This window comes from Theropithecus gelada, chromosome 13 (assembly GCF_003255815.1).
Source record: "Theropithecus gelada isolate Dixy chromosome 13, Tgel_1.0, whole genome shotgun sequence".
In the NCBI taxonomy this organism is placed as follows: Eukaryota; Metazoa; Chordata; class Mammalia; order Primates; family Cercopithecidae; genus Theropithecus; species Theropithecus gelada.
The window spans coordinates 49,549,612-49,566,166 of NC_037681.1; the positions used below are offsets into that span (position 1 = coordinate 49,549,612).

At 37.8% G+C, this 16,555-nt stretch overlaps 1 protein-coding gene across 3 annotated transcripts in view; it reads left to right on the forward strand.

The window, feature by feature from the left end:
• CLIP4 (CAP-Gly domain containing linker protein family member 4) overlaps nt 1-15,936 on the forward strand; it is a 70,352-nt gene extending 54,416 nt beyond the window's left edge. For all 3 annotated transcript variants that reach the window (XM_025354541.1, XM_025354539.1, XM_025354540.1), the window contains exons 15-16: nt 5,795-5,867; nt 13,693-15,936. In XM_025354541.1, coding sequence (XP_025210326.1) covers nt 5,795-5,867; nt 13,693-14,014 — 395 coding nt within the window. In that variant the 3' untranslated portion in view covers nt 14,015-15,936. The remainder of the gene's footprint in view (nt 1-5,794; nt 5,868-13,692) is intronic.
• Nucleotides 15,937-16,555: the final 619 nt, after the last annotated feature.

Sequence of the window (16,555 nt, forward strand, 5' to 3'; positions counted from 1 at the left end):
GTTTCCCATTTGTCAGTTTACTCAGAATTGATTTTGTGTGTGGTAAGGATCTAATTTCTTTCTTTCTTTTGCACGGATAACCATCTGTGAAAGAATGATTTGTATAATACCAATCCTTGAATAATTGTTGAGGTTAATTTTATGGTCCACTCTAATAGGTATGTTGTTTTAATTTGAAATTCCCTCGTGTTTTAATTTGGGATTTTCTAAAGATGTTTGATGATGTGTTGGTTGCTAGGGATGCTGTGACAAAGTACCACAGACTGGGTGGTTGAAACACAAAAATTGATTTTCTCAAAATTCTGGAGGCTCTACAAGTCTGAGATCAAGGTGTTGGCAGGTTTGGTTTATTCTGAGGCCTTTCTCCATGCCTTGTAGATGGCCTTCTATCTTTGGTGTCTTCATGTGGTCTTTTTCATTTTGTGTGTGTGTGTGTCCCACTCTCCTCATCATAAAGACACTAGTCACGTTGATTAGAGCCCATCCATATGACCTCATTTAACTTAATTACCTCCAATTACATATGACCTCATTTTACCGTCATTATCTTCAAATATAGTCACATTCTGAAATGCCAGGAGGTTAGGACTTCAGCATATGAGTTTTTGGGGGACACAATTCAGTCTGTAACAGATGCTGACTATCTTTTCATATGTTTATGTGCCATCTCTTTTTTTGTATTTTTTATTGACATATCATAGTTGTACATATTTTCGGAGTACATGTGATAGTTTTATGCACATATACAATGTGTAATCATTAAGTCAGGGTAATTGGGATATCTATCACCTCAAACATCGATCTTTTCTTTGTGTTGGGAATGTTATAATTCTTCTCTCCTAGCTATTTTGAAATATGCAATAAGTTATTAACTATAATTTTCCCCCTGTGCTATTGAATACTAGAACTTATCCCTTCTATTTAACTGCATGTTTGTGCCCATTAGCCAACCTCTCTTTATCCCCCTTCCCACCCACACACCCCTCCCAGCCTTTGATGTTAATCATTCCACTCTACCTTCACAAGATCCACTGTTTTAGCTCCTGCACGTGAGTGAGAACGTGTGATATTTGTCTTTCTGTGCCTGGCTTATTTCACTTAACCTCCAGTTCCATCCATGTTGCTGCAAGTGACAGGATTTCATTCTTTTTATGGTGGAATACTCTTCCACTGTGTACATATACTATATTTTCTTTCTCCATTCATCCACTGGTGGACACTTAGGTTGATTCCATATCTTGGCTGTTGGGAATCGTGCTGCAATAAACATAAGAGTGCGGCTATCTCTTCAATGTACTGATTTCCTTTCTTTTGGATATATACCAGCAGTAGAATTGCTGGATTCTATGATAGTTCTATTTTTAGTTTTTTGAAGAACCTCCATCCTGTTTTTCCATGATGGCTGTAGTACTGCTTATTCTCAACAGCGTACAACAATGTCCCAACAATGGTATGCTATATCTTTTTTGATGAAGTGCCCGTTCACATCTTTCGGTCATTTTTAAATTCTGTTTGCTATTTTCTTATTGTTCTTTGTATATTTTGAATACCAAACATGTATCAGACATGTGTTTTGCAAATATTTTCCCCCAGTCTGTGGCTTGTCTTTTCATTCTCATAACAGTGTATTTCACAGAGCAGAAGCTTTTAGTTTTAATGAAGTCCAAGTTATCAGTTTTTCATTTCATGAATTGTGCTTTGGTGTTTTATCTAAAAGTCATCATCAAACCCAAGATCACTCTGATTTTTGTCCTGTGTTATCTTCTAGGAGTTTTATAGTTTTGTGTCTTATACTTAGATCTATGATCCATTTTGAGTTAATTTTGGGGTAAGATGTGAGGTCTGTATCTAGATTTTTTTTTTTTTCCGCATGAGAATGTCCAGTTGTTGGAGTATTATGTGTTGAAAAGACTGTCTTTTTTTCCATTGAATTGCCTTTGCTCGTTTTTCAAAGATCAGTTGACTAATTTATATGGGGCTGTTTCTGGGCTCTCTGTTCTGTTTCATTGATCTATTTGTCTCATCTTTTGCCAGTACCACACTGTCTTGATTACTGTAGCTTAATAGTGATTCTTCAGGTTGAGTAGTGTCAGTCCTCTGGTTTTGATCTGCTTCTTCAGTGTTGTGTTGGCTATTCTGGGCCTTTCACCTGTGTATATACACTTCATAATCAGTTTGTTAATATCCATAAAATAACTTGCTGGGATTTTAACTGGGATTGCATTGACTATATCGATCAAGTTGGGAAGAACTGACATGTTAATATTTAGTCTTTTTACCTATGAACATGGACTGTCTCCCTATTTATATCTTCTTTGACTTCTTCCATCAGAGTTTTATAGTTTTCCTTATATAGACTTTGTACATATTTTGTTAGATTTATACCTATGTATTTAGTTGTTTGGCATTAATGTAAATGGTATTGCTTTCGTAATAATATATTTTTTTTATCTTATACCAGCGTTCTTTTGGTTAAGTATTTGCCTAATATATCTTTTTCTGTCCATTGACTTGTAACCTTTCTATGTTCTTGTGTTTTTAGAATATTTCTAAATGGAATATAGTTAGGTTTTTCTTTTATTATTATTACTATTATACTTTAAGTTCTAGGGTACATGTGCACAACATGCAGGTTTGTTACATATGTATACATGTGCCATGTTGGTGTGTTGCACCCATTAACTTGTCATTTACATTAGGTATATCTCCTAATGCTATTCCTCTCCCCTCCCTGCTCCCCACAATAGGCCCCGGTGTGTGATGTTCCCCTTCCTGTGTCCAAGTGTTCTCATCATTCAGTTCCCACCTATGAGTGAGAACATGCGGTGTTTGGTTTTCTGTTCTTGCAATAGGTTGCTGAGAATGATGGTTTCCAGCTGCATCCATGTCCCTACAGGTTTTACTTTTTCAAAAAAGTCTGACAATCTTTCTTTTAACCTGAGAGTCTTACTCATTTGCATTTATTGTAATTACTGATATACACTGATGATATTTTTGTTATTTGTTTTCTATTCACTTTTTTGTACTTAATAAGTGATTTTTGTTTCTCAACTTTATTCTGGCTATATATCCCACCCTCTGTTTTTTTTTTTTTTTCATTCTGTTTACTCCCTCTACTTATGTAGAAGTTATAGTCTATGAAGATGCTTCTTAGTAATTACTGTAGATAATTTAGCATTAATACTTGGTAAAGTCTGAAGTTAATGATTTTTATCCTTTCTCAAATAATAGAAAATAATTAGAAACTGAGTTGTCCAGTTTATATTTTATTTCTCCTATAAATTTGACATTATTGTAGTAGTTTTATATTGTAACATTACTCTCATATTTCCCAGTATCTTTACTCATTAGTCTCATATTTCCCAGTATTTTTACTCATTAACCTTCAAAATTTCTACTTGGGATCATTTTTAAAATTTCATGTATATTCTTTAAAATTTCTTTTAGAAAGGGTCTATTGGGTAGCAAACTCTTTGTTTTTTGTCTTTTCCAATGATAATTTTACTCGGTGTAGAATTTTAGGTTGAAAGATATTTTCCCCTTGCATATTGACAGTATCGTGCTGTTTTTTGGCTTCTGTCATTGTTGATGAGACGTCATCTGTGAGTCTAACTAATTCATATTAGTCGTTTCACTATGATATGTCTAGGTAGAGATTCCTTTTTGTTTATCCTTTTTGTTTGGCATTATGGATTTTTCTGTATCTGGGAGTTGATCAATTATTTACAATTCTTATAATTTTAAAATAGTTTCTCCTTTATTATCTTTCTTAGCTCCTTCTGAAACTCTGTTTAGCAGTATGTTGGACCTTCTCATTTGCTTTCCCATGCTGTCTCATATTTCTCACAACTTGTCACTCTAGACTATATTTTGGATATCTTCAGACCCATCATTCTGTTTCCTGATTCTCTCTTCAGCTATGTTTATTCTGCTGCTTAATCCAGCCATAAAGTTTTAAAATTATAAAGATTGTCTTTTTTTTCCTTTTTTCAAATCTGCTTGTGACTTACCATTGCAATTCTTTCCCCATATTTTCAAATTTTTCTTTTATGTCTTTAAATATTTAAAGTATTATCTTTTATTTTGTGTTAAATAATTCAGTATCTAAAGCCTTTGTGAGTCGGATTCTGCCATCTGTTTCTGTTGAGACTAACTTATGGTTTGCCTTCTTTCCTTGTGAGTTTTGTAATTTATTCTTGTGAGATGCTTGTTTTACTCAGAATTTTATATATAAAAATTCTTTGAGGCCTGCGTAGATGCCTCCAGACAAGATTATATCTACCTGTGCCAGTTGCCTGGAGGCACTGCCAACCTGGGACACTTTAATTTATAGTCTCTGCAACATATTTTTGCAGATAACATGAATTTCATTCATGGTAACAAATTCTGAGGGGAGAAAATTTTGTCTCTTACTGAGGATTAAGGTTGACATAAGTGACTTTCCTTTGTCTTAATCTGAATGGTGTTTCGTTTTGTTTCTCATTTCACCTTGCACTGACAGTGAGCTGTTTGGGATCCTCACTTTAACCAAGAATTTTTTGTGAGACTCCATTTGGAGGCCCTAGGCTTTATTTCCTTCCCTGTCTCCTGTGCAGCCAGTAAGGTGAAAGCCCAGGTCCTCTGGAATTCAGTGGAAAGCCTACTGGTATAAGATGGTCAATTACTTTGGTGGTTGGGGGACTCTGATGGTTTCTCTTTTTTGTTTTCAGCCTCTTTGAAATTGTGCCTTTTGTGTCAGCTCGATAGTATTTTTTAACAATTATAGTTTTAAACTAAAATTGTGTCAATCAAAAGATTCATTTAGCACATCTGGTCTGCCGTAACTGGCCAGGCTGGAAATCTTGTTTCTTTTTAAAAACATCTTTTTAAAAATTTACCTCTTGTGAAGTGTTTTTGTTTCTGTTGTATTATTTGGAGATGCCAACAATCAAAAGCTCTGAAGTTAATTGTTCAGTGTTTTATGAATGATTGTATCTTTAAACCATTTTATCTTTTTCTTTTTTGTATGATTATCAAGATTGTCATATTTGATAGTAAAAATAATTAGCTTTATAAATGTGTAATTCAATTTTATTTGATTTTTAAGAAATCTTATAATGAAATTCTCCAAATGTAATGTCATGCTCTTCGCTTATTCATCTATGCGTATAGTTTGATCATGAAGGTAAAGATGAAAATTTGTTAAGAAATCTAAACTACCATTATATTCTGTATACTTACCTTCTCTGTTTTCTTTTCTTTTTTAATGAGATAGGATCTCACTCTATTGCCCAGGCTGGTCTTGAACTCCTGAGTTCAAGCAGTCTTCCCACTTGGCTTCCCAAAGTGCTGGGATTACAGGTGTGAGCCACCGTGCCGGCCTGCTTTCTGTTTTGAAAGAAACATTTAATATAATAGAACATCTATAGAAGAAGTGATAAAATATCGGCCGGGCGCGGTGGCTCAAGCCTGTAATCCCAGCACTTTGGGAGGCCGAGACGGGCAGATCACGAGTTCAGGAGATCGAGACCATCCTGGCTAACACGGTGAAACCCCGTCTCTACTAAAATACAAAAAAAATTAGCCGGGCGAGGTGGCGGGCGCCTGTAGTCCCAGCTACTCGGGAGGCTGAGGCAGGAGAATGGCGTGAACCCGGGAGGCGGGGCTTGCAGTGAGCTGAGATCCGGCCACTGCACTCCAGCCTGGGCAACAGAGCCAGACTCCGTCTCAAAAAAAAAAAAAAAAAAAAAAATCATTTTAAATAAGAACTGAAAGCTTATATTTTTCTTCTTCTAACCCCAACTTTCATATTTAGGTTTTAGGAGAAGTTTCAGCACAACTTCTGCTTCTTCCCAAAAGGAGATTAACAGAAGAAATGCTTTTGCCAAGTAAGTATTAAGAAGATTTAGAAAAACGCCTTTCAAGATGAACATGATGGGATTCTGTGAAGAAAGAAAAGTGGAGTGCTGTATCTTTTGCATCGCTTGGTAGAGTTTTAACACGTAGGAGAAAAGGTGTGATGAGTGTATTGAGAAGAGTTCTTCCTCCCTCCTTTGCAAGTGCAATTAAAAATGTCATCAGTGACTAAAACTAGTGCACTGCATATATTTTATCTTCGTAGAGGTTAGAACTGTTAATAAAAGTTAGAGGAATTTACATATTGTCTTTTCATTAAGTAGGGCGGATTGCTTTTAAACTCTCCTTAAGTAATCAGAGATTTGATTTAATATTGCCAGTGATACATGAAAGAAATGTAAGGTGTAATCTTACCAGTTATTTTGAAAAATGCTCCCAATTCCTCTTAAGAGTATATTGCTCACAAAAGCCTTTTGTTGTTTTGTTTTGTTGTAGAGAGAATGCCCTTTGCTCTTTTTCATTTTTGTTCATCTCCCCCAGACCCACTTTACTACTCCCCAGTGGTTTTCTGAAGCTTTTTCACTTTAGAGCAATATGAGGCTCTTCCAGACTGATTGGGTTTAGAGGTTCTTTTTTTAAAATGCTGCCGGTTAATCTATGAATAATACCCTGGGGGAAAAGGCTTAGCTGCTTAGGGAGGTACACATGCTTGCTTAAGTAGTGGGACCCTAGCAGCCACCAGAAATTAGAGCCCAAAGGCTAGAACTTGATGTCCCACCGGGGACAGGCAGGTCATTTGTTTACCTTCTGGCATGAAGGTATTGGCAAGCTTCGCAGAGGTCTGAAATTTCACAGGAGAAGCCTGGCTGGTCCTAAGGACTGTTAGGTACTGTTGAGAGGGTTGGGTGGGGCTGTTTTTCTCCCTTCCTCAAAACCATCACCAATTTTGAGAATTTTGAAATTGGTCTTCTTGCTTGAGTAGCTGAAAGAATTTAAGGGCAGTCAGTTTATGCTCCCAGTTTATTGAAGATATTCAAGAGTTCCTAGGCAGAATGGAAGAAGCTGCTAAGAAGAAACAACCAGGAAATAAAGGATTCTGAAGGGAGAGAGGTATCCAAATCAGTGTCGAGATGCTGGTGAGTGGAAGAACATGATACAGAGAAGCAAGGGAAGGAGAAAACAATCTGAGCCCTGGGAATTATACAGCAGGTATGGTTATACACAAGGCGCTCTGCAGACATGAGGTGGAAATATCAGTACTTCCCTGTTTTCTCTAAAACTAAAAAAGCTTTAGTAATATTTATACAGGTTAACACTAGTACCTTAAAAATATACTTTTATTGAGCATTAGAGAATAAACTTTTTTTTTTTTTTTTTTTTTGTGAGATGGAGTCTCACTCTGTTGCCCAGGCTGGAGTGTGGTGGTGTGATCTCGGCTCACTGCAAACTCCACCTCCCAGGTTCACACCATTCTCCTGCCTCAGCCTCCCGACTACAGGTGTCCTGCCACCATGCCCTGCTAATTTTTTTTTTTTTTTTTAAGTGGAGACGAGTTTTCACCGTGTTAGCCAGGATGGTCTCAATCTCTTGACCTGGTGATCCACCCACCTTGGCCTCCCAAAGTGCTGGGATTATAGGCGTGAGCCACCACACCTGGCCGAGAGTAAACTTTTTACGTTATTTATTTATCTGTTTTTACTCATAATGTGTGCAACCAAAATGTTTGGTGATCATTGTTCTCAGGAACAAAAGAAAGGGTTTCAGGTGCTGGCAGGCACTAGGACATTTGTCCCTGCTCTTAGGGGTGAGGGAAACAGGGCAGTGCTCGATGGCCTTCTGCTAAGGGGCCAGAGTTGATTGCGTGTTGTACTGTTGTTAACCTGGAGATGTGGTGTGTTCTGAGGCACATGTGTTGAGAAAGTGCGTTTCTTGAGATTCATCCAACTCTGCTCCATTTCCTAGCTTATTTGTATGGAAATAAATGATACTTTGAGAAGAAATGTGGAGAATCGAGTCAGAGATGATGGACGTTCTTGGGTAGAAACCTGAAGGTCTTGGAGGACACATGTGGCCCCTACGAGTGAAAGCAAGCTGGGAGAGGGGAAGGAACAGTCCCCCCATGCCCTTTCTGTGAGAAAACAAGATTTTTCTAGATCATGTACAGAAATGGTAGTGAGGAGTACGTTTCATCCCGAGGAAGACATGGCAGAAAGGGGGAGGGAAGCAGCTCTGTCTTCAGAACACTGTATGTCCAGTGCCAAGAATTAGCTTGAGATTTTACCACACAGGTAAAATCAGGTCACAGGGACCTGATAGGCATGAGGCATCCATTCTCCTTCACTCTGCGGATGTCTCCATCCCGCCTGGGATCTGTCTCCTGTCCCATCGTTACTAACTCGCTTCAGCTCTTCTCCATGTTATCAGCAGGGCTTGCTCAAAGATCCTCACTGGGTCCTGTCTGTGGAATCTGGCTCACTGGCATGGTTTGGTCAGCCCAAATTTGATTGTCTTTAGGCGGAACTCGTATGATCCTGTCTGCCACAGGTCTGGTCTCTCACATCATGTGCTTGGGTTTGTTTTCTACCTGTCCCTTAAAGCTTTCGAATTCTCAAACACAGAATGAAGTCCAGTTTCATTGGCCCAGCATACAGAGACCTACATGATTGGCTCCTGTGTTTCCCTGACTTTTGTTTCATGGTAATATCCTCACAGGTGATTGCAGTTCTCTAAACTGTATGCTTTTCAGGAATATAAAAAGTAACATATATTTTGGCCAGGCACAGTGGCTCATGCCTATAATCTCAACACTTTGGGAGGCCAAGGCGGGAGGATCACTTGAGGTCAGGAGATCGAGATAATCTTGGCCAACATGGTGAAAGCCCGTGTCTGTTAAACTACAAAAAATTAGCTGGGTGTGGTGGCTTGCACGTGTAGTCCCAGCTGCTCAGGAGGCTGAGGCAGGGGAATCGCTTGAACCCGGGAGGCGGGGGTTTCAGTGAGCCAAGATCACACCACTGCCCTCTATCCTGGCAACAGAGCAAGACTCCGTCTCAAAAAAAAAAAATTAGCTGGGCATAGTGGCAGGCACCTGTAGTCCCAGCTACTTGGGATGCTGAGGCAGATCACTTGAACCTGGGGGGTGGAGGTTGCAGTGAGCCTAGATTGCTCCACTGCACTCCAGCCTGGGTGACAGAGCAAGATTCTGTTTCAAAAAACAAAAAAAAGTAATATATATATTTTTCTCAGACGACAATCTCTGCATTTCCTTTTCTGTGTGCTTATCTTTCAAGCTGGCAGAAATGTCATTTCCCCACTAACGTGTCTTTCCTGAGGCTTTAAGGGAGAAGAGACATCTTCCTCTTCTGTGCTGTATACAGTCTTTATTATAGTATTTATAACATTTTACTGACTATTATGTACAAATACCTAGAACGTAGCCCCATGCCTGCCATTTCATAGGTGGCCAATACATGTTTTTGAATGAGTAAACGGAGCTCTCAAACATACCGCAATTCTAAGTGTCTCAATTCTCTGGCTTTTGAGCTTTGACATACCTTGAATCAGATAAATCATTCTTATTAGAATGTGAAGTGTTTACCCAAGCCATTAATTTTTGGTTTAGATGTTGAATCCATTATTTGCTTGTTTCTTTAAAAGCTTTTTTGATTATGAAAGTTGTATAATATTTGAAAAATTAAGAAAAACCAAATGTGAAAAGGTCATCTGTAATGTTGATATCTAGATGAGATTATCACTGTTAGCATTTGGTATATACTTTTCCAATTGTTTTCCTAATGCATGTGTCTGCTTTTTTTTTTTTTTTTTTTTTTTTTTTTTTTTTTTTTTTTTTTTTTTTGAGAGGGAGTTTCACTCTTGTCGCCCCAGCTGGAGTGCAATGGTGTGATCTTGGTCACTGCAACCTCCGCCTCCTGGGTTCAAGTGATTCTCCTGCCTCAGCCTCCTGAGTAGCTGGGATTACAGGCCCGTGCCACCATGCCCAGCTAATTTTTTGTATTTTTAGTAGAAATGGGGTTTCACCATGTTAGCCAGGCTGGTCTCGAATTCCTGACCTCAGGTGATCCACCTGCCTCGGCCTCCCAAAATTCTAGGATTACAGGTGTGCACCACCGTGCCCGACCATGTGTCTGAATTTTTAAGCAAAGGGAAATGAATCATATTCCATATACCCATTTCAAAGCTTTCCCCCTGTATGTCGCGCTCATATTCCCATATTCTTTAATAGCTTCCTTCCGCGTTATTTTAGCAATGTTTTTAAAGACTGTGCCGTGATATGAAAACATTTTTATGTTTTTTTTCATTAATTTTTTTGAGCCTCAGATTCTTCTTCCGTTATAAGGAGGTAATAATCCCCTCTTCACTGGTTTGGGTGAGATCAAAAGAGATAACGTATGTGAAGTGTTAGGTACCTACTGAGTGTTCAGGAAGTGATAGCTGTTGTCATTATTCATGTGAAAATTACAGTAATTTTGTCAGGTTACAAAAATTTATTCACAATAATAAATGAAAAAAATCAGAATTTAACTCGTAATAGATGCCAGACTTGTAAAACATGTATTGAACTCTCCCCTTCCTTGCACCTTCCCCAATACTTCCTGTCTCTTTCTCTACATATATGTGTGTGAGGGTGTTTTTCAATATTTATGTATTTATTTGATGAGTCTTACTCTGTCGCCCAGGCTGGAGAGCAGTGGCACTATCTCAGCTCACTGAAACCTCCGCCTCCCGAGTTGAAGTGATTCTCGTGCCTCAGCCTCTCGAGTAGCTGGGATTACAGGCGCCTGCCACTGTGCCCCTCTAAGTTTTATATTTTTTGTACAGCCAGGGTTTCACCATGTTGGCCAGGCTGGTCTGAAACTCCTGGCCTTAAGTGATCTGACTGCCTCAGCCTCCCACAGTGCTGGGATTATAGGCATGAGCTGCCGTGCCTGGCTCTGTTTTCAGTTCATGCATTAAAGGTCTTTATTTGCAGTTAATTTTAATGTGGAGGAGTGGTGAGAATCATAGCCTTTGTCTCAGCTAATTTTTACAGCACTTCTAATTCCATGTTCACTCCTTTTTCACTGCTTTGAAGTTTTACTTTTTAATCACATGTAAAATAATTATGTGTATGTTTCATTTTTCTAAAATATGTTTTCTGTGTCATTTAAAACTACATTCTTATGCCAGAGCCACATTATTTTAACTGTTTTAACTTTATAATTTAACCTAATGGCAGTGTAAACCTTGCCTCATTATTTTTCAACCTTTTCTTAATTACCAGTACCCATTCTGTTTGTGAAGAGAGCCTGGCCTTTGTGCTTATGCAGCCATGGATCTGAGCCTCATCTTTGCTCTTTTCATCTCTCTGACCTTAGGCACATAGCTTAATTTTTTTTTTTTTTTTTTTTTTTTTTTTTNTGCTTTAAACCACCTGAGGAAAAGGCATTTATTACTGTAAGGCTTAAAATAAAATAAGAGACAGAGTATTCTTTTTTTCCTTAATTATGCATTTTATTTTTTTTTTTTTTTTTTTTTTTTTGAGACAGAGTCTCGCTCTGTCGCCCAGGCTGGAGTGCAGTGGCGCGATCTCGGCTCACTGCAAGCTCCGCCTCCCGGGTTCACGCCATTCTCCTGCCTCAGCCTCCCGAGTAGCTGGGACTACAGGCGCCCACGACCGCGCCCGGCTAATTTTTTGTATTTTTAGTAGAGACGGGGTTTCACCGTGGTCTCGATCTCCTGACCTTGTGATCCGCCCGCCTCGGCCTCCCAAAGTGCTGGGATTACAGGCGTGAGCCACCGCGCCCGGCCAGCTTAATTTTTTTGAGCCTCAGATTCTTCTTCCGTTATAAGGAGGTAATAATCCCCTCTTCACTGGTTTGGGTGAGATCAAAAGAGATAACGTATGTGAAGTGTTAGGTACCTACTAAGTGTTCAGGAAGTGATAGCTATTGTCATTATTCATGTGAAAATTACAGTAATTTTGTCAGGTTACAAAAAACATCCATTTGGGGAGAATTAACCTATATACATTTCTATTTAGTAACAGAGCTCCTTCATGTGTGAAGGAAAAAAACATGAAGCTCCTTCATGTTTTTCAGTAAAGATTTATGCTTTTTCTTACAGGTATTACATGTTTCTTCAGTAAATTTATTATTTGTGCATTTGACATGTAAATAATTTAAGACTATTTTTTAATTAGAATTCTATCACGTACTTGCAGATGTGGCTTAGAATAAATCTCTGAGCCTCAGTTTTCCTATCCATTAAAATTAGTCATCTTCATTTCTTGCAGGGTGGTTAATAGGAGCAAATGAGACATTGTATGTGACAGTGTATTAAAAATATAGAAAGTGAAATGAAATATGAAATAAGAGCCAGATTCTGTTCACAACAAGCTCCTGTGTAGTTTTAGTAACAGGTTCTGTGTTGAATCTCCTGTGGGGTAGGGAGAAGGGTTTCTTTTGGAGGGGAGGTGGCATGGGATAGAGGATGGAAGGCTCCAGGTAGTTTTGGTGGTTTCTTTCTGGCCGTTTTGGAAGGTCTCAGCCCAGGGGGCAACAAGACCCTGGTCATGTTTCTGTTGTGGGTGAGTATCAGGGTCAGTTACTTCCAGTGGACAGTGCAGGCAGCTCTGGGGCAATATGGCCTTGAGGCCTTGGGTGAGTGCACTGGGGAGTCCCATGCCTCATTATCAGGTTGTGGTGGTGGTGAGTGCTAGGAGACGTTCTAGCACATTGTAAGGAATGTTATGTTGTAGGGAGAAGGAGAGGCAGCTGCTCAAGGCACTTCAGACCCTTATTAGTGTTAGTGGCCGGGAGGGTGCTAAACCTTTAACCGTAACTGGAGTTTATACATAGAACATATATGCATATATGTATAGATATTTCCAAAGTTGTAGATTTACAGTTTTTGAAATTTGTTTTCATATGAAAAAATATTTTTTTCGAGTGAACAAAAAATAAATTTACTACACTATCAAAATACTAGATTCTTTTCTTTTTGCTTTATTTGATAATATTGATAGCAATTAAAACAGCTAAAATACTAGATTCTTTTTGCTTTATTTGATAATACTGGTAGAAATTAATTAGGTATAAGTGTATTTTTTCTAATTGCTATTTTACTGAAAGCATATATAGGGCAAATGAAATCTTAAATCCAGAATAGGGTAGTCTTAAAATAGCGCAAAGACAAAAACTTTTAAAATGTTAAACAAAAGTACAGTTGAACTTTGAGTAATGAGTGTGGGCATTTAGGAGTGCCATCCCCTGCTTGTCTGCACAGTTGAAAATCAGTGTATATCTTTTGACTCTCCCAGAACTTAACTACTGATAGCCTACTGTTGACTAGAAGCCTTACCTATGACATAAACAGCTGATTAATACATATTTTGTATGTTACATGTAGTATGTACTGTATTCTTACAATAAAGTAAGAAAAAAATGTTAAAGTCATAAGGAAAATATATTTACTATACCTTAAGTAGAAGCAGATCATCATAAAGATCTTCATCTTCATTGTCCTCACTTTGTGCAGCCTGAGGAGGAGGAGGAGGAAGAGAAGAGGTTGGTCTTGCTGTCCCGGGTGGCCGGGGCAGAAGAAACTCCGTGTATACGTGGACCCACATACTTCAAACCTGTGTAGTTCATGGGTCAACTGCATGTTTTAAAACTGCTATTTAAGATTTGAAAATCAAGTTGTGACCATAAAGTATTCTCTTTTGGGAACTGAATGAATGAATGCTGCATCTGGCAGTGGAAATGATATCAGGAAATGATGGCTGTCTTCATTCTTTATGTGAAAATCACAGTAATCTTCAGCACTAAAGAATTTTCCCCACTTTTCCCTTCCGCACAGATCGAAAGCTGCTTTGCGTCGCAGTTGGAGCAGCACTCCCCCTGCAGGCGGCATTGAAGGGAGCGTGAAGCTGCACGAGGGGTCTCAGGTCCTGCTCACGAGCTCTAACGAGATGGGTACTGTTAGGTACGTGGGCCCCACTGACTTTGCTTCAGGTATCTGGCTTGGACTTGAGCTCCGAAGCGCTAAGGGAAAAAATGATGGGTCAGTGGGCGACAAGCGCTATTTCACCTGTAAGCCGAACCATGGAGTCTTAGTTCGACCGAGTAGAGTGACCTATCGGGGAATTAATGGGTCCAAGCTTGTGGATGAGAATTGTTGAGTTAAGCTTCTAATATATTAAATAAGCTCGAATATATATACACATTTGGTGTAAATAAAGAGTCCATGGTAAATGGTTTACTTTATTTAGCCATATTTAAATTTTGAAAATATAGTTACCTTCTTAAAAACCATTATAACAATTCAGAGTTCTTTACAAAGCCATGAATATGAACTCTGGGGAATCATGGTTCTTTTAAAGCAATTTTCAAAATAAGTACCGATTAAAGCTTTAGGTCCCAAGAAAATTCTGGGACTCAGGAAGAAAAAGTGCCATCAGGTGACCAGCTGTTGCATTTCTTTGCTTATTCTGTTTTTGTTTTGCACAAACCTATTGGATTTTTCTTAGCGCCATAATTGCGAAGGGTTTCTCTAGCTTTGGTTACGAATAATGTTCACATGACCTTTTTTTTGGTCAAGCATTTTTGGAATTTTTCTTTCTTTCTGTGCTTTATTACTAATAAGTCCAATAAGTGAATAGTAACTAGATGACTAGTATGTATTTTTATATTTTGGTAAAATTATTTGCCCTTTCAGAAATGCCTCGTCTAAAGATACATGATAATTTTGGGGTTGGAAGGGGCCTCAGAGCCTCTCCAGCTCTGCTTCTTGTCCATTGCCAAATACCGAAGTGGAAGCCCGTCTTACCTGGGGTCACTAACTGGTTGGTTAACTGAGCTAAGAGTAGAATGTGGGTCTCCTCACTTGTGGCCCAGTGCTCTTTCCTCTATACAAAATGTCTGATCTCAGATTTTTCTTCTGCTGCTTGACTGCTTCATCTGGATGAACTACAAAAACCCATGATTAAGGTTTATGAATTCAAGTGGTAATTAGATTTTTTTGCACAAACTTACTTAACTTCCTTATTGGATATGTTTGTAACACATAAACACGAAGCACTTTTAAAACATGATGCACTTTTATCTTTGTGAAGAATTTACCGTCCTTTCCTCCTGAGATATGAGAAACATTTTAAAAAACATATTTAACAGAAGAGAGCAAATAAAGATATATTAGGAGGGATGTATTAGTTATTTACTTAAATGTTTATAATATCTGGATTTTTTTTTGTTTTATTACTCATAGAACTGGTGTTGGGTTTGCTGTTTTTATTTCTCGAATTGTTGCAGAGTTCAGCTTGTTACAAAGCTACAGAACTGTACTGTTTTTATTTTTCTTCTTGAGCACATGTTAACAAACTAAGCTTCATATTAGAGTGATGTCATAATGTAAAATGTTTGCATTGTGGTTACATATTGAAGTTAATGTCCTGTCTGTGTAAAGATTCATCTTTTATTGTGAATATTTAGACTTTACCACAGAAATATTGGAACAGTTTGCTTTATAAGATTAAAAAGTATCCTTCAGAATGGAGCTTGCCTTGTGCTTAGAAATAATATGTTGAACTATTTTGCAATATACTATTTTAAATCTAAATTCTGTCACTTCGCTGCCTTTTTAAAATAGTGTGGTGTTTCAAATATTGCTAGAGCTATTTTCCTGAAATACATTTGCAAAATAAGGCTGCTTTGTAATCAAGGAATATTTTTATTGATTGAAGGAAATGACTGTACTGCGATTCAAAAGTAAACTTATTTTATTATACAGATTATTTCTTAAAAACTCTATTTATACCTTAACATGAAATCCATGACCACACCAAACTTGGTTATTCATAATTTTTCCTGTTAAATATAAAACACTATAAGTTAAAAACAGTAATGCCAACGTTGAATTTATTTTTGAGGTCAAAGAACCAGTTCTCTTTATATTTAGATGAGGATTATTAAGTCCATATAACATGTATGTTTACATATATTGTACATGCAAATTAGGTGTTTTCATTTGTGTTTTGCTTATGAAATGTCATTTAAAGTTCAATTCTTGAGCATCAATAAAAAGGGAAGCTGTGTGGTTTTGGAATGGTATCTTGTCATTTACCCTATTTGCAACTCTCCTTTTTCTCAGTAACTCAGGGTACATATGCTTTGAACTTTTTCCTCATGGTAATGGCTTGGGTTTGTCCTATCCCTATAAAGAATATTAAAAAGTATCATGCTTTCTACTCAAAAATGTATGTTCATAGCCACCCTCCTATTATTGTTTTGATGAATAGTGAGTCATTTAAGAAAAGAATACATTTCTACAGTTAGGATTTCACTTGTTTATTTAGTGTAGGATGGAACACTTTGAATTTAGAAAATAGAAATAACTGCCTTTTACTAAACTTTGTTTTTATATTTTGTTTTATATTTAGGGTGATTTTGAGGGGATATTTTTAAGTATGTAAGAATGGTGAGATACAGCTGTTTGCTGACTGAACCGTGGTGTTGTAATCTTGGTGTGAGTCTCTGGCACCTCCTCCCAAGAGCTCCTTGTTCCCCTCTCATGTTTTAATTTTCTCTTTAGCATTTGGTCATGCTTACTACTGATTACAGCTTCTTGCTTATTATTTCTTTCTTCCTTCACTAGATTGAGGAGTGGATTTTTGACTGTTTTGTTCACCACTTTATCCCCAACACCTAGAATAATACTTGATACC